This window comes from Rhinoderma darwinii, chromosome 9 (genome assembly GCF_050947455.1).
Source record: "Rhinoderma darwinii isolate aRhiDar2 chromosome 9, aRhiDar2.hap1, whole genome shotgun sequence".
NCBI classification, from domain to species: Eukaryota; Metazoa; Chordata; class Amphibia; order Anura; family Rhinodermatidae; genus Rhinoderma; species Rhinoderma darwinii.
The window spans coordinates 62,408,633-62,424,559 of NC_134695.1; the positions used below are offsets into that span (position 1 = coordinate 62,408,633).

Genomic DNA, 15,927 nt, shown 5'->3' on the forward strand with positions numbered 1-15,927 from the left:
CTGCTTCTCCTTCATTTCCTTTACTGCTCACACTGTGCTCAACAGCTGCTGGTCGTACCCAACCGATCAGATATCAATAGCCTATCCTGAGGATTGGCAATCTATTTTTTGGGACTGGACAACCCCTTTAAACTCGCCGTACTTATGTTCGTGTTGGATATGTCATAGAGAAATACGCAGTCAATTTTCAAAGAAATTGCACCAGAAGTCCAATGCTGAAACTTTGATTTCGGCCTCTGATGTGCCAGGGGATCCGCACGTGGATAATCTCTATTGTATTTCAATGGGGCTGATCATTGGATCTTATGTGCGGAATTTGCGCAAGTAATTAACATGCTGTGGAATTTAAAATCTGCAGCGCATTCATCAATCTGCGCTGATTTTTTCTGCTGCAAAAACCCCATTCACTTGCATTGGGTGTGGAATGACAGCAAATTTGAGAATTTAGGCACGGAATCCGCACCTAAATTCTGAACTTTGTGAACATGGCCTAAGAATACTCATTTGGCCAACAACTATTTTGCCCGACCTCCCCATAAACATGCACGCTGGGCTCGGCCGAGTGTACGTGTTCAATCAATAGGGGTGAGATTCCTTTGCTAGACACTTCTCTGCCAAGCCTCGTTTCCCAAAATGTACACCATCGAGGGAGGCCACATCAGGGTATGTTCACACGCTTAATAAAAAAACGTCTGAAAATACGGAGCTGTTTTCAAGGGAAAACAGCTCCTTATTTTCGGCTATTTTTTAATCAAACTCTCATTTTTCGCTGCAGTTTTTATGGCCATTTTTGGAACTGTTTTTCTATAGAGTCAATGAAAAACAGCTCCAAAAATGGCTCAAGAAGTGACATGCACTTATTTTTTGCAGGCTTTTTTGAAAAAAAAACGCCCCGTCGGAAGAGAACGCCGTTTTTCCCATTGAAATGGGCAGTTGTTTGGAGGCATTCTGCTTCCGATTTTTTCGGTCGAACATGTTCAGGATTAGAAAAATGGGAATGCTTTTTCCCCCAGAAACAGTGACACTCTTGTTCTTGGGATGTCCCTGTATAGCAGCTTGACTACATTTAGGCTACATTCACACGAGCGTATCAGATTCACGCGCGTGAAAAACATGCGTGAATCTGGTCCGTGCGTGTTCACGCACTCGCAAAGCACATCTTGTTTTTTTTTCAATTGAATTGTAAACGCTCCAATATTGGACATGCAGTGAATTTCACGCAGCGGACTCTTGCTGCGTGAAAACTTACACGTGTTTGAACTGCCCCATTAAAATCAATGGGTCTGTGTGCTGTGCGTGATTGCCATGCGCAGCACACGGACGTTGTTCACGCTCGTGTGAATGGGCCCTTACTTGATTGGGGATGAGCTACAATACTGGACACGGCCAGTAGAGTAGTGCAGTTTTTGGGCTAAAAAAACAAACCTATTTTTCTAATCCTGGACAATCCCTTTAAAGAGGATCTGTCACTAGTTTAGTAATTCCCTATCTCCTAACTAATCTAATAGGCGCTGTGATTCTGATAACTACAGTGTAATCTTTTTTTCCAAAACATTTATTTGCAAAGTTATGTGCATTTTTCAAAATATGCTCATTTGGCTATACTTGCCAAATGGGAGGTAACTCTTCTTTTCCACTCCGGGAAGTGTAATGTTTTCTGTATGATGCTGTCCAATCAGCATACAGCTTCTCCCCCTTCCCTGCCCAGCAACACAGTGTAATCATATAGTATTCAGCTTCCATTCCCGACTGTGTTTTCAACTGGCAAAATCTCTGGTTGCTTCACAGCTAGAACTGCTAGAATCTCAACTTTCATATGCCACCAGAACCACAGTTCTAGGTGGTCCACGGCCAGAGCTATGGCTATTTGATGTGATCCCCCTTCCCTCCAGTCTCACTCTCTCACACTGTGTGAAGCAGCTACATACTGATAGGACGGCGTCAGAGTCTAGGAGGTAGCTCCACCTCACGAGAATCGCTGCTGTTACCTCCCACTTGTCTAGTATAGCCTCATTTGCATATTTAGATAGAAAAAAATTTAAGCAAAAAGAGCCCGCGACATTGTGTAGGTTTTAAAACCTATATACTACACAATGGCGCGGGCTCTTTTTGCTTAATACTTTTTGAATATTACACACCCAGGTTTATTATACTCTTAAATCATGTCCTGTGTCCCAGGCTCAATTGCTTCTTGATTTCCCAGTGTAGGCCATGCAGAGACAATGGTGGCCCACAACGTTTTCCCACCATTCCCCAAGTAGGGGGACTTGTTGGTTTTACGTAGATTGCATAGATCAATGTTGACTGAGACTCTTGGAAATCTTAAAAAAAAATAAAAAAATAATAACAATTTAATATGACAGAATCTCCACACCATGGTGATATCTTCTACAGAACATCTCCAGTTGTCTTAGAAGATATAGCGGATAAAATGAAAACTACAAAACGAAAACATCTTGAAAAAGAATTGAACTAATAAATAAGATTAAAATTGTTATTTCCTTTATTCCTACGAGAAAACGCAAATGAGGACCAGAAGATCATTTTTGATATTATACAATCTGCAAATAAGTGTAAGTATAAATGTTACAATTATTTTGCATGGGGAGATCTGGCTGAAGAGTTATTTTAATACATTGTTGTATGCAAAATTCCAACAACTGCGTCCGCCCCCAAGTTGCCCCCCAGAGTGCCAGCCACAAAGATACCCTCCAGGTTACTCAACTCCAAGGCTGGGCTGACTCCATGGGAGGGTCTGGTGCGGCTGCACTGTTTGCCCCCGGGTTAAAGCTGCCCCGTTTGGCTGGTTATAGACATATGTTAAGTGGTACAAGCCAATACTGATTCTAGTTTACAGAATTGGTAGCCATATAGAAAATCAGAGAAGGAAGAACCTACACTCAATGAAAGACTGATCTCATATAGAGGAGAATGAAGAATTGCTAGAAGCATAGAGGGGGACCCCAATGTCTTCTAATTTTCAGAAATATTGGCTCATCTGAAAGTGGCTCTATCCATTATGTGTAGAGTATTTTACCAGTTTCTTCCTCATTTTAGATGTTTCCAGGTACTTGACTGAAGGTGATATTGCCCGGTCATTTAAACGCAGTGCAAGAACATGTGGATCATGCAGATGGGACAAGACAAATGGGGTGGTCAACGTGCCCTTCGTCATCCCCTCTGAATACAGTAAGTTGAGTTCATTCATTTATTAGTAGATTGCTATCAAGGCCGACCTTAGCCCTCATGCACACTGCCGTGTTTTTGCATCCGCAAATCATCCGCAAAAATGCGTATGAATTGCGGACCCATTCATCTCTATGGGTCCATGCACATGACTGCGGTTTACACGGACCGTGTGGGGGCCGCAATTGCAGACCGCTAAAACTCAAGTCATTTTACAGTCTGCAGTTGTGGGCTGCCCCATTGAAATAAATGCACATCTTCCGTGTGCGTGGTCCGTGATTGTGGACGGCCCGCAGATGAGACTCCTCAGGCCGATCGTGCCGTAATCATGGACCGTGCACATTCAGTAATTGTGGTTCATTAAAACTGACATCTGTCATTTTTCTCCCCAGCTGATTTAGAGAAAAGTTTAATTAGATCGGCATTGCAAGAGTTTTCTACTGTGACATGTATACGATTTGTAGACAGAATTTCTGAGACAAGTTTCCTCAGTGTAGAAAGCGGGAAAGGGTAAGTCTAATATGTAGTAAAGAAGTCTATGGGAGCTAGATAAAAAAAAGTGCTACAATGTACAGCTCCAAAGAAACTTTTTGCTTACTCTACGATGATAAAAACCTAGGGTGACCAAACCGTGGACAATAGTCCATATGTGGCCCCCAAGGGCAAATTATGCAGCCCACAGGTGTAATTCCATATACACAAAATAAATAACCATACTCAAAAACCTTGCTCCACAAAAAAATGTTAAGAAAAAAAAATGGTATATACTAATAGTAGAGGAGGGAGGATAAAGACTTGGCAGAACTCAAGTAAATAGGGCTGAGCTGCAATACCAGACAGAGCCCATGAGCATGAGAGGCGCTGTTTCTGGGGGTAAAAAAGCAAACCCTTTTTTTGTTATCCTAGGCAACCCCTATAAACCACACAACAAACCTATCTGCATGTAAAACACTACTCGAATGTAGAGGTCCCAAATAATCTTTATTAATCATATAAAGTTGCACATATATAAAGCAATACTATCAAAATATAGTACAAAATGTTAAAGATAAACTCAAATCCACCTATAGATCACACGATGGCATCAAGACACAGGCAATACAATATTCCAGCGGTGGCCATTACAGCCCGTAACATAGTCACATAGTATAAAAGGCTGAAAACGATACCTCCATACCGTACAGCCTATTATTCTGCAATATTGATCCAGAGGAAGGCAAAAAACCCCATGAGGAGAAAGCCAATTTTCCTCATCACAGAAGAAAAATTTCTTCCCGACTCTAATATGGCAATTAGAATAAATCACTGAATCGACGACCCATCTCCAATAATGTAGTAACCATAACTTTCTAATATTATTACACACAAGAAAGCCATCCAGGCCTCTTTTAAACTCTTTCCGTGAATTCACCATAACAACTTCCTCTGGCAGAGAGCTCCATAGTCTCACTGCTCTTACAGTAGAGAATCCCCTTCTATGTTGGTGTAGAAACCTTCTCTATACGTGGAGGAAGCCCCCTTGTTACAGTCCTGGGCATCAATAGATCATTAGAGAGATCTCTGTATTGAAGTTAACTACAATGTATTTTCATGTGAGTGTTACCCAGGGTTTTCCCATTTAGTATGTAATAGTGACATGTAATTTCCCTTCCCAAGTGCTTAACCTCACATTTATCAGTGTAAAACCTCATTTGCCCCTTCTCTGCCCAGCCTCCAACTTTTCCAGATCCATTTGTAGCATAATACTGTCCTTTTTTGAGTTCATTACTTTCATCATATTTTTATTATCATCTGCAATAATTTCCATTCTACCTTGGGATGCCACAATGTAGAAATACATGCCAGCCATTCAAATGAATAGACGACCATGTCATGCATTACCTGCTCTGCCAGAGTTGTAACCCTCCATATCACGTCCATTTGCTCTAGTAGGGTATATAACCAGGGATTGTCATTGTCGGACAATCCCTTTGAAGAGGACCCATAATCTCTCCTGACATCTCTGTTTTAGTAAATACTTGTATTCCCCATAAAATTACAATTCTGGAGCTCCCCCTGTTCCTCTGTTATTCCTTCTAAAAATGTATGAATAAATCGACAACTGGGTGTAACCATTCCCCCTGTCAAAGGGGCGTGTCCCTCCACAGTGTGAAACTGTGAGTACAGTCTGTGTAGGGACACACCCACAACTGGTAACACCCAGCTGTCAATTTATTCATGCATTTGTAGGAGGAATAACAGAGGAACAGTACAAGGCAGAGTTCTAAGAAAAAATAATCCAGAATTGTTATTTCATGGGGAATACAAGGATTTACTAAAACAGACATGTGACAGGCCTCCCTTAAACATTGTGACAGATTAGAAAAGATGTATCAGCATGAACACACATTACTGGTTATACTGGCCGCGCTTGCGGTGTGCCTATGGCCAAATTTAGTAAAGTCTCCATATTGTTTCTCAAAGTAAATGAGGGGAAAAATATAATTTTTTCATTATATTTCATGCATAGATGCTGGTCCTACATCGGAAAAGGTGATGGTATACAGATAGTAAACCTTGAAAGACCAAAATGTATAAAATATGGTGTGGTCCAGCATGAAATAATGCATGCTCTGAGCTTCCAACATGAACACACCAGGCAGGACAGAGACAACTACGTGGAAATACATTGGCAATACATCTCTCCTGGTGAGTACAATGTTCTTGAGAATAAGGCCCTGTTCACACAGAGCTTTTTTGCAGACAGAAAAAATCTGCCCCAAAATTCCTTTAATGACCTGCCTGCGCATTTTTGCCAAGTTTTTCACTGTGTTTTTTTGCTGCGTTCTTCGCCCATGGCCATGTAACTAATGCAAGGACCACGGACAAAAAATGCCGCGAAACAACGCTCGGAAACGAGCGCCGCAGGGTTTTTCTGCATCACATTGATTTCACTGGGAGATCAGAGGCGGAACCGCGGCAAGAAAGGACATGCTGCTTTTTTTCCCCTGTGAGCGGCTAAAAGCCGCCCAGAAAAAAACCACCTCTGCTTCCCATGAAAATCAACGGGGTGCGATTTCAGAGGTTTTCTGACACTGATTCCGATGTGGTTTCCGCGTCAAAATCAGCGCCAAAAAACTTGGTGTGAACTGGGCCTAACTTTTATGGATGTCATAAATCATTGACATTTTCCCTGGCGCTTATGTCTGCTAGTTCAAGGAGCTTACACATGGCTGATATTTGGCTCCTATGGCTCGTGCATGGACCATGCACGGCGCTCGTTTGCTCCTTTCACAAGGAGCAATGATTGGTTATGTGATGGGGACGAGCGATCGTTACTATGATCACTCGTCCTGATATATTTGTGATATATATAGATGTGCTGCCCACAGCGATAATATTTTGTGCAGCATAAACGTGCAGATCAGACGAGTGTTTGCAAATTCACCGGCTGATCATTGCCCTGATTACACAGAGCAATGATCGGCAATGGGCGTTCATATGAACGCTTATTTGCTCAATCATTGGCCCGTGTAAAAGGGCCTTAAGATACCTTGTATGAGCTGCAAAGACGAAAGGGGGGAAGGAAGTGACAAATATACAGCGCATATTTCAAGCTCAGAAAAGGGATTGTCATCTTTACTCACAATAACTACCTTTTACTGCCCCCTATGGTCAATAATATGGAACTGAACAAATAGGAGAATTTTCATTTTCGATTATTGCGGTTAATTTATCTGCTTGTTTATAGAAAATCAAGGAGATTTCCAGAAGGACAATGCAGACACTCTGAACATTCCTTATAACTATAACTCGATCATGCATTATAGCAGGTAAGCACGGACAAGTTTAGGTATAGAGCTAAAGTACAGATTGCTTAAAGGGGTCAAGCCATCAGGTCAACTCCTTTTTATATGTAAGTTCCTCCAGAGCAGGCATTCAAAGGGAAATTTTGGGCAGCCCGCAGCTTCCTGTGTCAATAGCAGGTGATTGGTTACAATGGTCAGACCCGCAGCAATCATCTGATCACTGTTTTTAAAAGGCTTAGATAATTTCCTAGAACAAAAAAATATAAGCTCCTATGTGTAGAATTTTTTTACTTCCCTTTTCCCATCCCTTGGTTGAACTTGATGGACATGTGTCTTTTTTCAAACGTACGAACTATGTAACTGTCAGGGCTGTGTCTAGAAAGGGGGTTGTCGCTTTAAAGTGAATCTCCACCTTTAATGAACATTAACTATATATTCCGTAAAAGTATAATACTGCATCTTTGTAATATATCTTCATTAGTTTATTTGCTGCTCTCACTTAATATTGTTATGTCGCTAATAGAAACCATCGACAAGTTGCTGTTGATGGATCTATTTTTCTTATTATGTCTAAATAGTACTTTGACTACTTAGAAACATAAAGCATTTGATAAAAGGAAGCAACATGGTAGAGAAATTATGTCATGTCTGCCCTATTGGGGCTCTTGGCGCTGACTACAGCTGTCAGGGCATGCTGGGAGTTGTAGTTTTTGCAAAAGCTAGAGACTTTTCCATAAAATTCATCTCAAATCTCTTATTTTACCTTGTTTCCATAGCACTACCTTCAGTAACACCAGCGGAATGACATCACTTGTACCAAAACCCGACCCCAATGTATTTATTGGACAAAGAACTGGACTCAGCAGCCTCGATGTTCTCATGATTAACAAAGTTTTTGCTTGCAGTAAGATATTATTACACTGTTTTCTACATAACTTATTCTGTGGGTGGAAATGTCTTCCTTTGGGTTAGGGCGTCACGGGTGACGTTACGATCATGACAAAAGCCGCTATGTAGCCCGACAATTTATGTTAATAATCTTGGGAAGTCATTTCCATTCTTGCCAACAGTCCCAATTTTAGTGGGACAATCCTGTGAATCGGACTGCAAAGGCGTCGGGTAAACATAAATTTGCACAAAAAGTGGGAATTTTCAACTGATTTGTGGGCGTTACCAGTAGAAACTGGGGTGGGCTTAAGGGCATGACCACACATGGCGGAATTCCTCCGCAACTGTCCGCATCAATGCCGCACAGAATCTGCGTTGCAGATTCTGCAGCGGATCTGCACAAAATGTGCAGAAAATTGATGCGGACTGGCCGCTGCGGACTGCAGGAAAAGTGCTTCTCTTCTCCCTATTCAGTGCAGGATAGAGAGAAGGGACAGCACTTTCCCTAGTGAAAGTCAAAGAAATTCATACTTACCGCCCGTTGTCTTGGTGACGCGTCCCTCTTTCGGCATCCGGCCCGACCTCCCTGGATGACGCTCCAGTCCATGTGACTGCTGCAGCCTGTGCTTGGCCTGTGATTGGCTGCAGCCGTCACTTACACTGAAACGTCATCCTGGGAGGCCGGACTGGAGACAGACGCAGGGAGTTCTCGGTAAGTATGAACTTATATTTTTTTTTACAGATACATGTATATTGAGATCGGTAGTCACTGTCCCGGGTGCAGAAACAGTTACTGCCGATCGCGTAACTCTTTCAGCACCCTGGACAGTGACTATTTACAGACGTCTCCTAGCAACGCTCCCGTCATTACGGGAGCCCCATTGACTTCCTCAGTCTGGCTGTAGACCTAGAAATACATAGGTCCAGCCAGAATGAAGAAATGTCATGGTAGTAAAAACAATACGCTCCGCAGCACACATAAGATCTGCGGACTTCATTGCGGAATTTTGACTCTCCATTGAAGTCAATGGAGAAATTCCGCCATGAGTCCGCAACCAGTCCGCCACTGCTCCGCAACAGACAGAGCATGCTGCGGACACCAAATTCCGCTCCGCAGCCTATGCTCCGCAGCGGAATTGTACGCATCGTGTAAACGAACACTGCTAAATTAAAGTGAAAGTCAATGGAGAAACGGCTCCGCTGCGGATTAACGCTGCGGAGTGTCCGCAGCGGAATTTAAGTGAAATTCCGCTATGTGTGAACCCGCCCTAAATGTCAGATTTTTGGGGATTTAAAGGTGTTACCCTGGATTTTAAAATTGATGGATGGATCCTTAGCAAATAGGCCATCAATATTAGATCTTACTGTAAGCAACAAAGGGACTGGCGTGCTCGAGCGAGCGCAGCGGCCCCTCCAAACAGCTGGTCGGCAGGGGGTACCGAGAGTCGGACCACCACCGATCTATTATTGATGGCCTATCCTAAGGATAAGTCATCAATTTTAAACCCATTTACATGTTGATAAGAATTATAACCCCATCCCTATTTCTGTGTAGGTCTTCACTGATGTTGATCCTAGCCACAGTTTGTGAAGACTATATAGAGCAATATACTTTTTCCCCATTAACTACCACTCTTTTGTATAGGGAACAATTATTATTAGTGATCAAAAAACCTACTGATCCAATTATTCAACCAGTGGCTCTCATGTATACTAACAGAAGAACATGCCATGACATCCAGATCGTGTTCTCCCGCCGTGCATTCAGGTCATTGGATCTGATCATCCGTTCTGTTAATAAGCACCGGAAGACTTTGATACGGATGATCGTTTCATCACAATCTTTTTGCCCTTCATTGTAAGTTCTTATCAAACCCAATGCCAGTAGTTCCTTCTTCTTGACAGATCTGTGTAGGACTAAGATGCTGGGAGCCTCAGGAGTCTTCTCCTCCTGCACTTCACCACCATCGCAGGACGATGACAACTGTCTATGGCTTCTTCATGTTCCTTTGAACAAGGTCAGTTTCTGACCATTTTTTTCAATTTTGTAGCACGAGGAATTTAGTCGCACATATTGGCCTTAAAAATGACCATTTACTCCGCTGAGCCAGGGCTTATGATCAGCTTTTGATTTCTCTGGGTAACTGACAACCTGTACAAGAGAAAATGTCAACGGAGAAGAAGGAGAACATGTTATATACGTTTTAGTCATCCTCCTCGAATATACTTTTTCAGCAGCAGCTTGGCACAAGGCACTGAGTTACACCAGAGAGATCAGTATGTGTAAGCCATCAGTATCTACTGGCCCACCAGAATGCCATAGGGTCCAGACTCTGATGCAATAATTCATCCCAAAAGTCTAGCAAAAGAAAACCCCAAAGGAACTGACTTCGGGGCAAAACACTTGTCACTAGGTTTCGTTTCTTATCGGTTGAGTCATATATATCCTATTAGACTTTGTTGATGATATGATGCAACTAAAAAGTTGACATGTCCCATTACATCCCTTTACTACAGAAATATTCTCCCCTAGAAGGATTGCTTGTAAAGGACAATACATTGCGTACAGAGATACCATACAGCGACACTCAGGTTGTCCACACCTCTATGGGGACAAGCAATCATAGTAACAAAAGATCATCCCGAAACATTACTGATCATAGCTCCTTGTGAAAGGAGCAGACGAGCGCCGATCAACAAGCTGCCTCGTTGATCGACGTTCGTGTAATAGGTCCTTAAGAGACGGCCCTTTTGATTTTTGCTATAAACAGAAGCCATTATTTTCTTTCCATTTTTCCCATGTATTTTCAATTACAAATCACTAATAGATAAAGCTGAGCATATACTGGAATGTGTCCGCTAAGATGACAACGCATAAAATATGATAGATTTAGTAGGTCAAAATAAAAAATTTCAAGGCTGTATACATACATATTACATATATTACATACATATTGATTTTACAGGTTTTTCTGCAGTTTGACTCATTCATTTCCTCATCCTATAAGTGTGATGCTAAAATCATTGTGTATGATGGAGTCAGCAAAACGAGCCCAATGTTGGCAACCATCAGCCCCAACAAGCCTCGTCCTGTAATCATTTCAACAAGCTTTTTCTTACTGGTGGAATATATAGCGGATATGACCTACTCCAGCAGATTCAACGCATCATATAACACAGGTACTGATCCAATTATTTAGGCTGTGGGTCTCATGTTTATAAAGTAGTGCAAACAAAGGGTTCAACAGTTACCTATGGCAGCCAATCTCATCACCGATATAGCATGTCGATTGGCGCACGTTTAGTTCCAGCTACACAGACATGATGGGAAAAAAATGTCTGATTGCTAGGTCCTACCACTGGAACCCCCCCTCCCCCGTTCCTCCTGACGACATGATCGCAGTGAGGAGGAGCTTCAATGGTGCGGAGGACGAGCGTGATTATTTGGTTACTCTATTATTTGAGCACTCAATAGGTGTGTCTACATTGTACACTACTTCTTAGGCACTGTACGTTTTTTTTTTGTAGTGATGGTGGCAATGAATAGCATTGATATTTAGGCAAACATATGTGTTATTTGGCCAACGTATGACACTGTTATTGGGCACCATAGTATATGGCACTTATCAATAAGCACTGTATGGTATTGTCATTTGTACACCATATGGGTGGAAAGGCAATAACAGAAGTTTTTAGCATACATGGATACAATCACCTAGGAGGCCTAGATGAGGTCTTTTTTTATATAAATTTGGGTTCTAAATATAACATATACATTTCATTTTACAGTAACTTTCGGTGCCACTTTTACCTCGAATAATGGTTCTGTGGTCTCCCCAAGATACCCGAGCTTCTACCCCAACAATGTAAAAGATACTTCCATCATCATCGCTCCCACTGGGTTTACGGTGAGTACACCATTGATAAGCAACTAATGACATATCCCAGAAATATACCATTGCTCATTATAAGTACCCTTTAGCACCCGAGTGACAACCATTAATGGTAGCCATTGCCCATAGGGATTCACTTCTGCACCGGCCGCAATTCCAAACCTTCCCGGGTCTGACATGAACTAACAGCATCAGAGGGGTCTATAAAGCTGTTAGTTCAGGTCATCAGACCTGTGGTTGCGCTCGTTCTATACTACAGAGCCGTAGGCACTCCAGGTATCACCGTATTATGGAGGTACTCTTCTCTAGAAGCAATACTTGTAGCGGAGAATAGCACCAGAATACGTCATCCAATGGAGCATGACAATAATAAGATGTACAATATGTGCCCATAGACTTCTGTAGTCATGTAAGGAGGTGTAATATGGCCACGTGCCTGACACCTCATTCTGCACAGTTTTGCAATATTACATTGTTCCCCCTGCCCCTCTGTGTGAGAGTCATAGTAATTCTCATGGCATTAGCCCCTTCAGTGCCTGCATCTGTGGCTGCAATCCATGGCTCCCTTTGGAATATCTATTTAAAGTCACCTCTCCTGACATGTCAATCTTACTAAATACTCGTCGTCCACCCCCCCCCTCCCCAAATAACAATTTTGGAGCATCTTTCCTTAGAGCTCTACGTTGTGCTGTTCTTCTGTTATTCCTCCTAGAAATGTATTAACAAATTGACCACTAGGTGTTACTATTCCCCTTGTCATAGAGGCGTGGCCCTACAGTCACTCTGTCAGCACTGATTGGATAGTGTCAGACTGTGTAAGGACACACCCCCAACTGGTATCCACTTATGAATTTATTATACATTTCTAGGAGGAATAACAGAGGAACGGCACAATGCAGAGTTCTAAGAAGAGAGGCTCCAGAATTGTTATTTCATGGGGAATACAAGTATTTATTCAAACAGACATGTCAGGGGAGGGGACAGATCCCCTTTAAGTATTCAATGATGTCAGACATTTCAGAATTATATTCATTTCTTTCAGGTGTCTCTGAACTTTACTTTGTTTGACCTTGAGTTATCTCCAGAATGCTCCAATGACTTCTTGGTGATTAGGGATGGTGGTGATACAAATGCCCCCATCCTTGGCACATATTGTGGCAGAATACCCAGTTTACACTTATTGTCCACTGGACAAATGATGTTATTCCAGTTCTCCAGCAACAAACAGACAACGAGGCCGGGCTTCAAGGCAGATTATACTTTTGGTAAGTTTATATTTTTATGTTATGTTATTATATGCCAACTCGGACAAAACAATTGTATATTGAACATCTCCAGAACTTAGGAGGTTGCTTCTAATACATAAGAACTGATAAGTACAATATAGTACACACTTTACAAATGGTCCTAAGTAATTAAATACATGTAATATGCCGTGTGGCAGGACTCATAATATGTAATACAAAGGACTATCAAACCAGGTGTCCCAAATTTGGAAACAATGGTGTAAGTGCAGGGGACTAACTCCCGATGAGCAGCTAGAGATGAGCGCCCAGCGTCCACTTTAATCTCATCGGAATCCAGACATCACTTTTCAGATTGTAGTTATGAACATTAACAATAATATTCTCTTAATTATTGTTTGCAAACTTTATTCTTTATTTTCCATTTATTTCGCAGTGCCGTCACAAATAACAATGAACACTGAAAATGATAGTCAATAATATAGTCCTTTAACGGGAATGGACGTCTCCAGAAGTGGAAAGCACATGACTAGATTTTCAGCAATGTGGAATGGAAAATTTTTGGAGACCTAGGATTGTTTTATACCACCTCACACATACAAATACTGTCCAATTGAGTGTTTCACCTCTAAAAGATTGCCTACAAATGAGATGAGCCGCTTTTTCATCACTTTTTTTTCTAGTTAAATAATAACATTCTGGGTGACTTCAGCCACCACTAGGGGGAGCTTAGGAATCTACTGCATACTGTATATACAATGAACTCAATAATAAAACAGTATGCAGTAAACTCCTAAGGTCCCTTCCTCCCTCTCCCTGCACAGTGACTTCTGCATAGTTCTCGGAGCATGCCTAGAAAACTCTCCCATAGAAGTCAATAGGTCCGCTCCAGTCTATTGTTTCCTATGGTCCAAGTGACTGCTGTAAAGCATCTCTCTAAATGCTGTTAACAGCAGCTCAGGCAAGATGGCTGCCCCTATAATCATGTACAGAAAATAAAATTAAAAATCTACAATCAGAAACATTTCATCCTTAGCCATATAATGTCCCGGTACGCCCATTGGCCACTGTGACCGCTACTGACCTCAGTAACATTTCATCCATGGTGACATGTCGCATTGTGACTTCTATTGGTCACCGTATTTACGTGGTGTAAATATATAATAGGTGACATATCAGCGGGATTGACAGAGGCAGCAGGGAACCCGAACTGAATTTTGAAGGTAAGTTCTGTATTTTACAACAAAGTTTTAATATTTCCCTCTTTGAGGAACCTTCATAGGGTTTTCTGATTGACAGAATATCCGTGCACACAGGCAGGTAATGGTTTGATAGAAAGCTGACCATTACCACACCACAAAAAATCATGAAAAAAACGGCATGTACTATAGATACGCATGTTCCTAGAACTATTTCTATAAATGACCATGTTGCGGTATCACAGTTGACCCATGTCAAATGGGAAAAATTCCACAAAAAGCACCACAAATAGGGCACGCTACAGTCTTCAAAAACTGACTACTATGACATGCGTACGTCCTGATCACCTAGTCCAGTAGATACCGAGAGGTCAATGACTTTTGGCTTTTAACTTAAGGGTCTCATTAAAACGCTAATACCCCAATTAAATTTGCACTTGCGTTATGAGATAAGTTCTAAACCCCCAGAACATAAAGTTATTTATGAACTAAGGGGAAACTCCAGAAAAAAATGAATTTTCCATTGTAATTATATATTGGGAAGTCTTTACCTCCATGGTTGACAGTAGTAGTCAATGGGTAGAGAATCCCAAGAAGGGTTGGATCAAGGTTGGTCGAGGCCCTTGGATAAAACATTGAGTGAGGCTTCCTTGGTTTGTGGAGACCCCCTTTAACCTCCTATTTGTCCAATTGGTATAATTGTTACTTACTGGCCTTCTTAATGAAAAACCGTAGGCCAGGAAATCGAATGTAAAAAAATTGATTTTTAATGAGTAACAATTGGACTTGTATCAAAAGTCAAACTAAGTGCAAACTGGTTGTTCAAGCAACAAAATACATTTGGGTTCTGCCTAGCCCTCATGCATTGATATTCCACTAGTCGGGCACCTGCTGGTTCAGAAAATCCACTAATCCGGTAAGCAACAAAAATACCTCTATGGTGGATTAGCCATGACGCATCAGTATGTGAGTGACTTCCTCAGTGGCGCCTCTACAGCGGGTCTGGGGTACTTCTGCATCGGTTTGCAGTTGCTCTGTGTAATCATCAGTGTCAGGGAATTCATGGTATGTGTATATAATTCTTTATCTCCAAAATTTCTATAAACAACCCACACTTGTAGAAGTCGGTACTGAGATACTTTAGGATTAGAGTCATACCATTAAAGCTCCCACAATAAGGTAGGGGGAGAAAGAAAAAAAGGTTCCTTAAGATACTAGCTGCTGAGCGACACATACCATGACCCCAGCAGTCAGGGGGTCACCCTCCCAAAATGGTCAGGTGTTCAACAATTTCAGAATTTCAAATAATTTCAAATAATCTGGCAATTCAGTGGCCCAGAATTTTACTGTAGTCAGGATATACTTAGGGTCCATGCACATAGAAAAGCCACATGTAAGGCTAGCCTTTGGCGACACGACCTGTGCAGTCACTCGGGGTGCATTAGCTGCCCCTGCTAAATGGGGCACCTCAGGTGGCCTGGCACCCGAAGCTTGTGACCACTACGTATCTTAATGTTAAGTGTATAGCAGTATTACTTAGACATTGTATAACACTGTTCAGTATATTATTACTACTTAGTATATATTTTTTTGCATGTCTATGTTATTTTGCATTTTCGGCTATGGTGGTGGCAAATGTATGGAAGTCTTAATTCGCCAATGTATGGCACTGTTATTTGGGCACTATACGGTACTGCGCTTATATATGGCACTGTATGGTATGGTTTCT

General features: G+C 41.8%; 2 protein-coding genes and 1 long non-coding RNA gene across 3 annotated transcripts; all 3 read left to right on the forward strand.

Moving 5' to 3' along the window:
* The first annotated feature begins 2,486 nt into the window (after positions 1-2,486).
* LOC142660412 (uncharacterized) lies at positions 2,487-3,686 on the forward strand. Its single transcript, XR_012850478.1, has 3 exons — positions 2,487-2,573; positions 3,058-3,189; positions 3,579-3,686. It is a non-coding gene; the product is annotated as an uncharacterized LOC142660412 (long non-coding RNA).
* Positions 3,687-5,716: 2,030 nt separating this feature from the next.
* On the forward strand, positions 5,717-9,428 carry LOC142660189 (astacin-like metalloendopeptidase). Its single transcript, XM_075836770.1, has 4 exons — positions 5,717-5,874; positions 6,917-6,998; positions 7,751-7,878; positions 9,418-9,428. The coding sequence occupies exons 1-4, from the start codon at positions 5,790-5,792 to the stop codon at positions 9,426-9,428; spliced, it is 306 nt and encodes a 101-aa protein (XP_075692885.1). The 5' UTR covers positions 5,717-5,789.
* Positions 9,429-9,773: 345 nt separating this feature from the next.
* LOC142660413 (embryonic protein UVS.2-like) lies at positions 9,774-14,014 on the forward strand. Its single transcript, XM_075837029.1, has 5 exons — positions 9,774-9,880; positions 10,829-11,042; positions 11,652-11,770; positions 12,798-13,020; positions 13,436-14,014. Exons 1-5 carry the CDS (start codon positions 9,785-9,787, stop codon positions 13,477-13,479), a joined length of 696 nt encoding a protein of 231 aa, XP_075693144.1. The 5' UTR covers positions 9,774-9,784; the 3' UTR covers positions 13,480-14,014.
* The last annotated feature ends 1,913 nt before the right edge of the window (positions 14,015-15,927 follow it).

Bases quoted from the DNA above. Each gene is read 5' to 3' on its own strand.
- LOC142660413 (XM_075837029.1), top strand. From the start codon at position 9,785: ATGCTGGGAGCCTCAGGAGTCTTCTCCTCCTGCACTTCACCACCATCG. The intron at 9,881-10,828 runs GTCAGTTTCTGA...TTGATTTTACAG, and splicing joins TTCATGTTCCTTTGAACAAG to GTTTTTCTGCAGTTTGACTC. The intron at 11,771-12,797 runs GTGAGTACACCA...CATTTCTTTCAG, and splicing joins TCGCTCCCACTGGGTTTACG to GTGTCTCTGAACTTTACTTT.
- LOC142660189 (XM_075836770.1), top strand. From the start codon at position 5,790: ATGCATGCTCTGAGCTTCCAACATGAACACACCAGGCAGGACAGAGAC. The intron at 5,875-6,916 runs GTGAGTACAATG...GCTTGTTTATAG, and splicing joins TTGGCAATACATCTCTCCTG to AAAATCAAGGAGATTTCCAG. The intron at 6,999-7,750 runs GTAAGCACGGAC...TTGTTTCCATAG, and splicing joins TCGATCATGCATTATAGCAG to CACTACCTTCAGTAACACCA.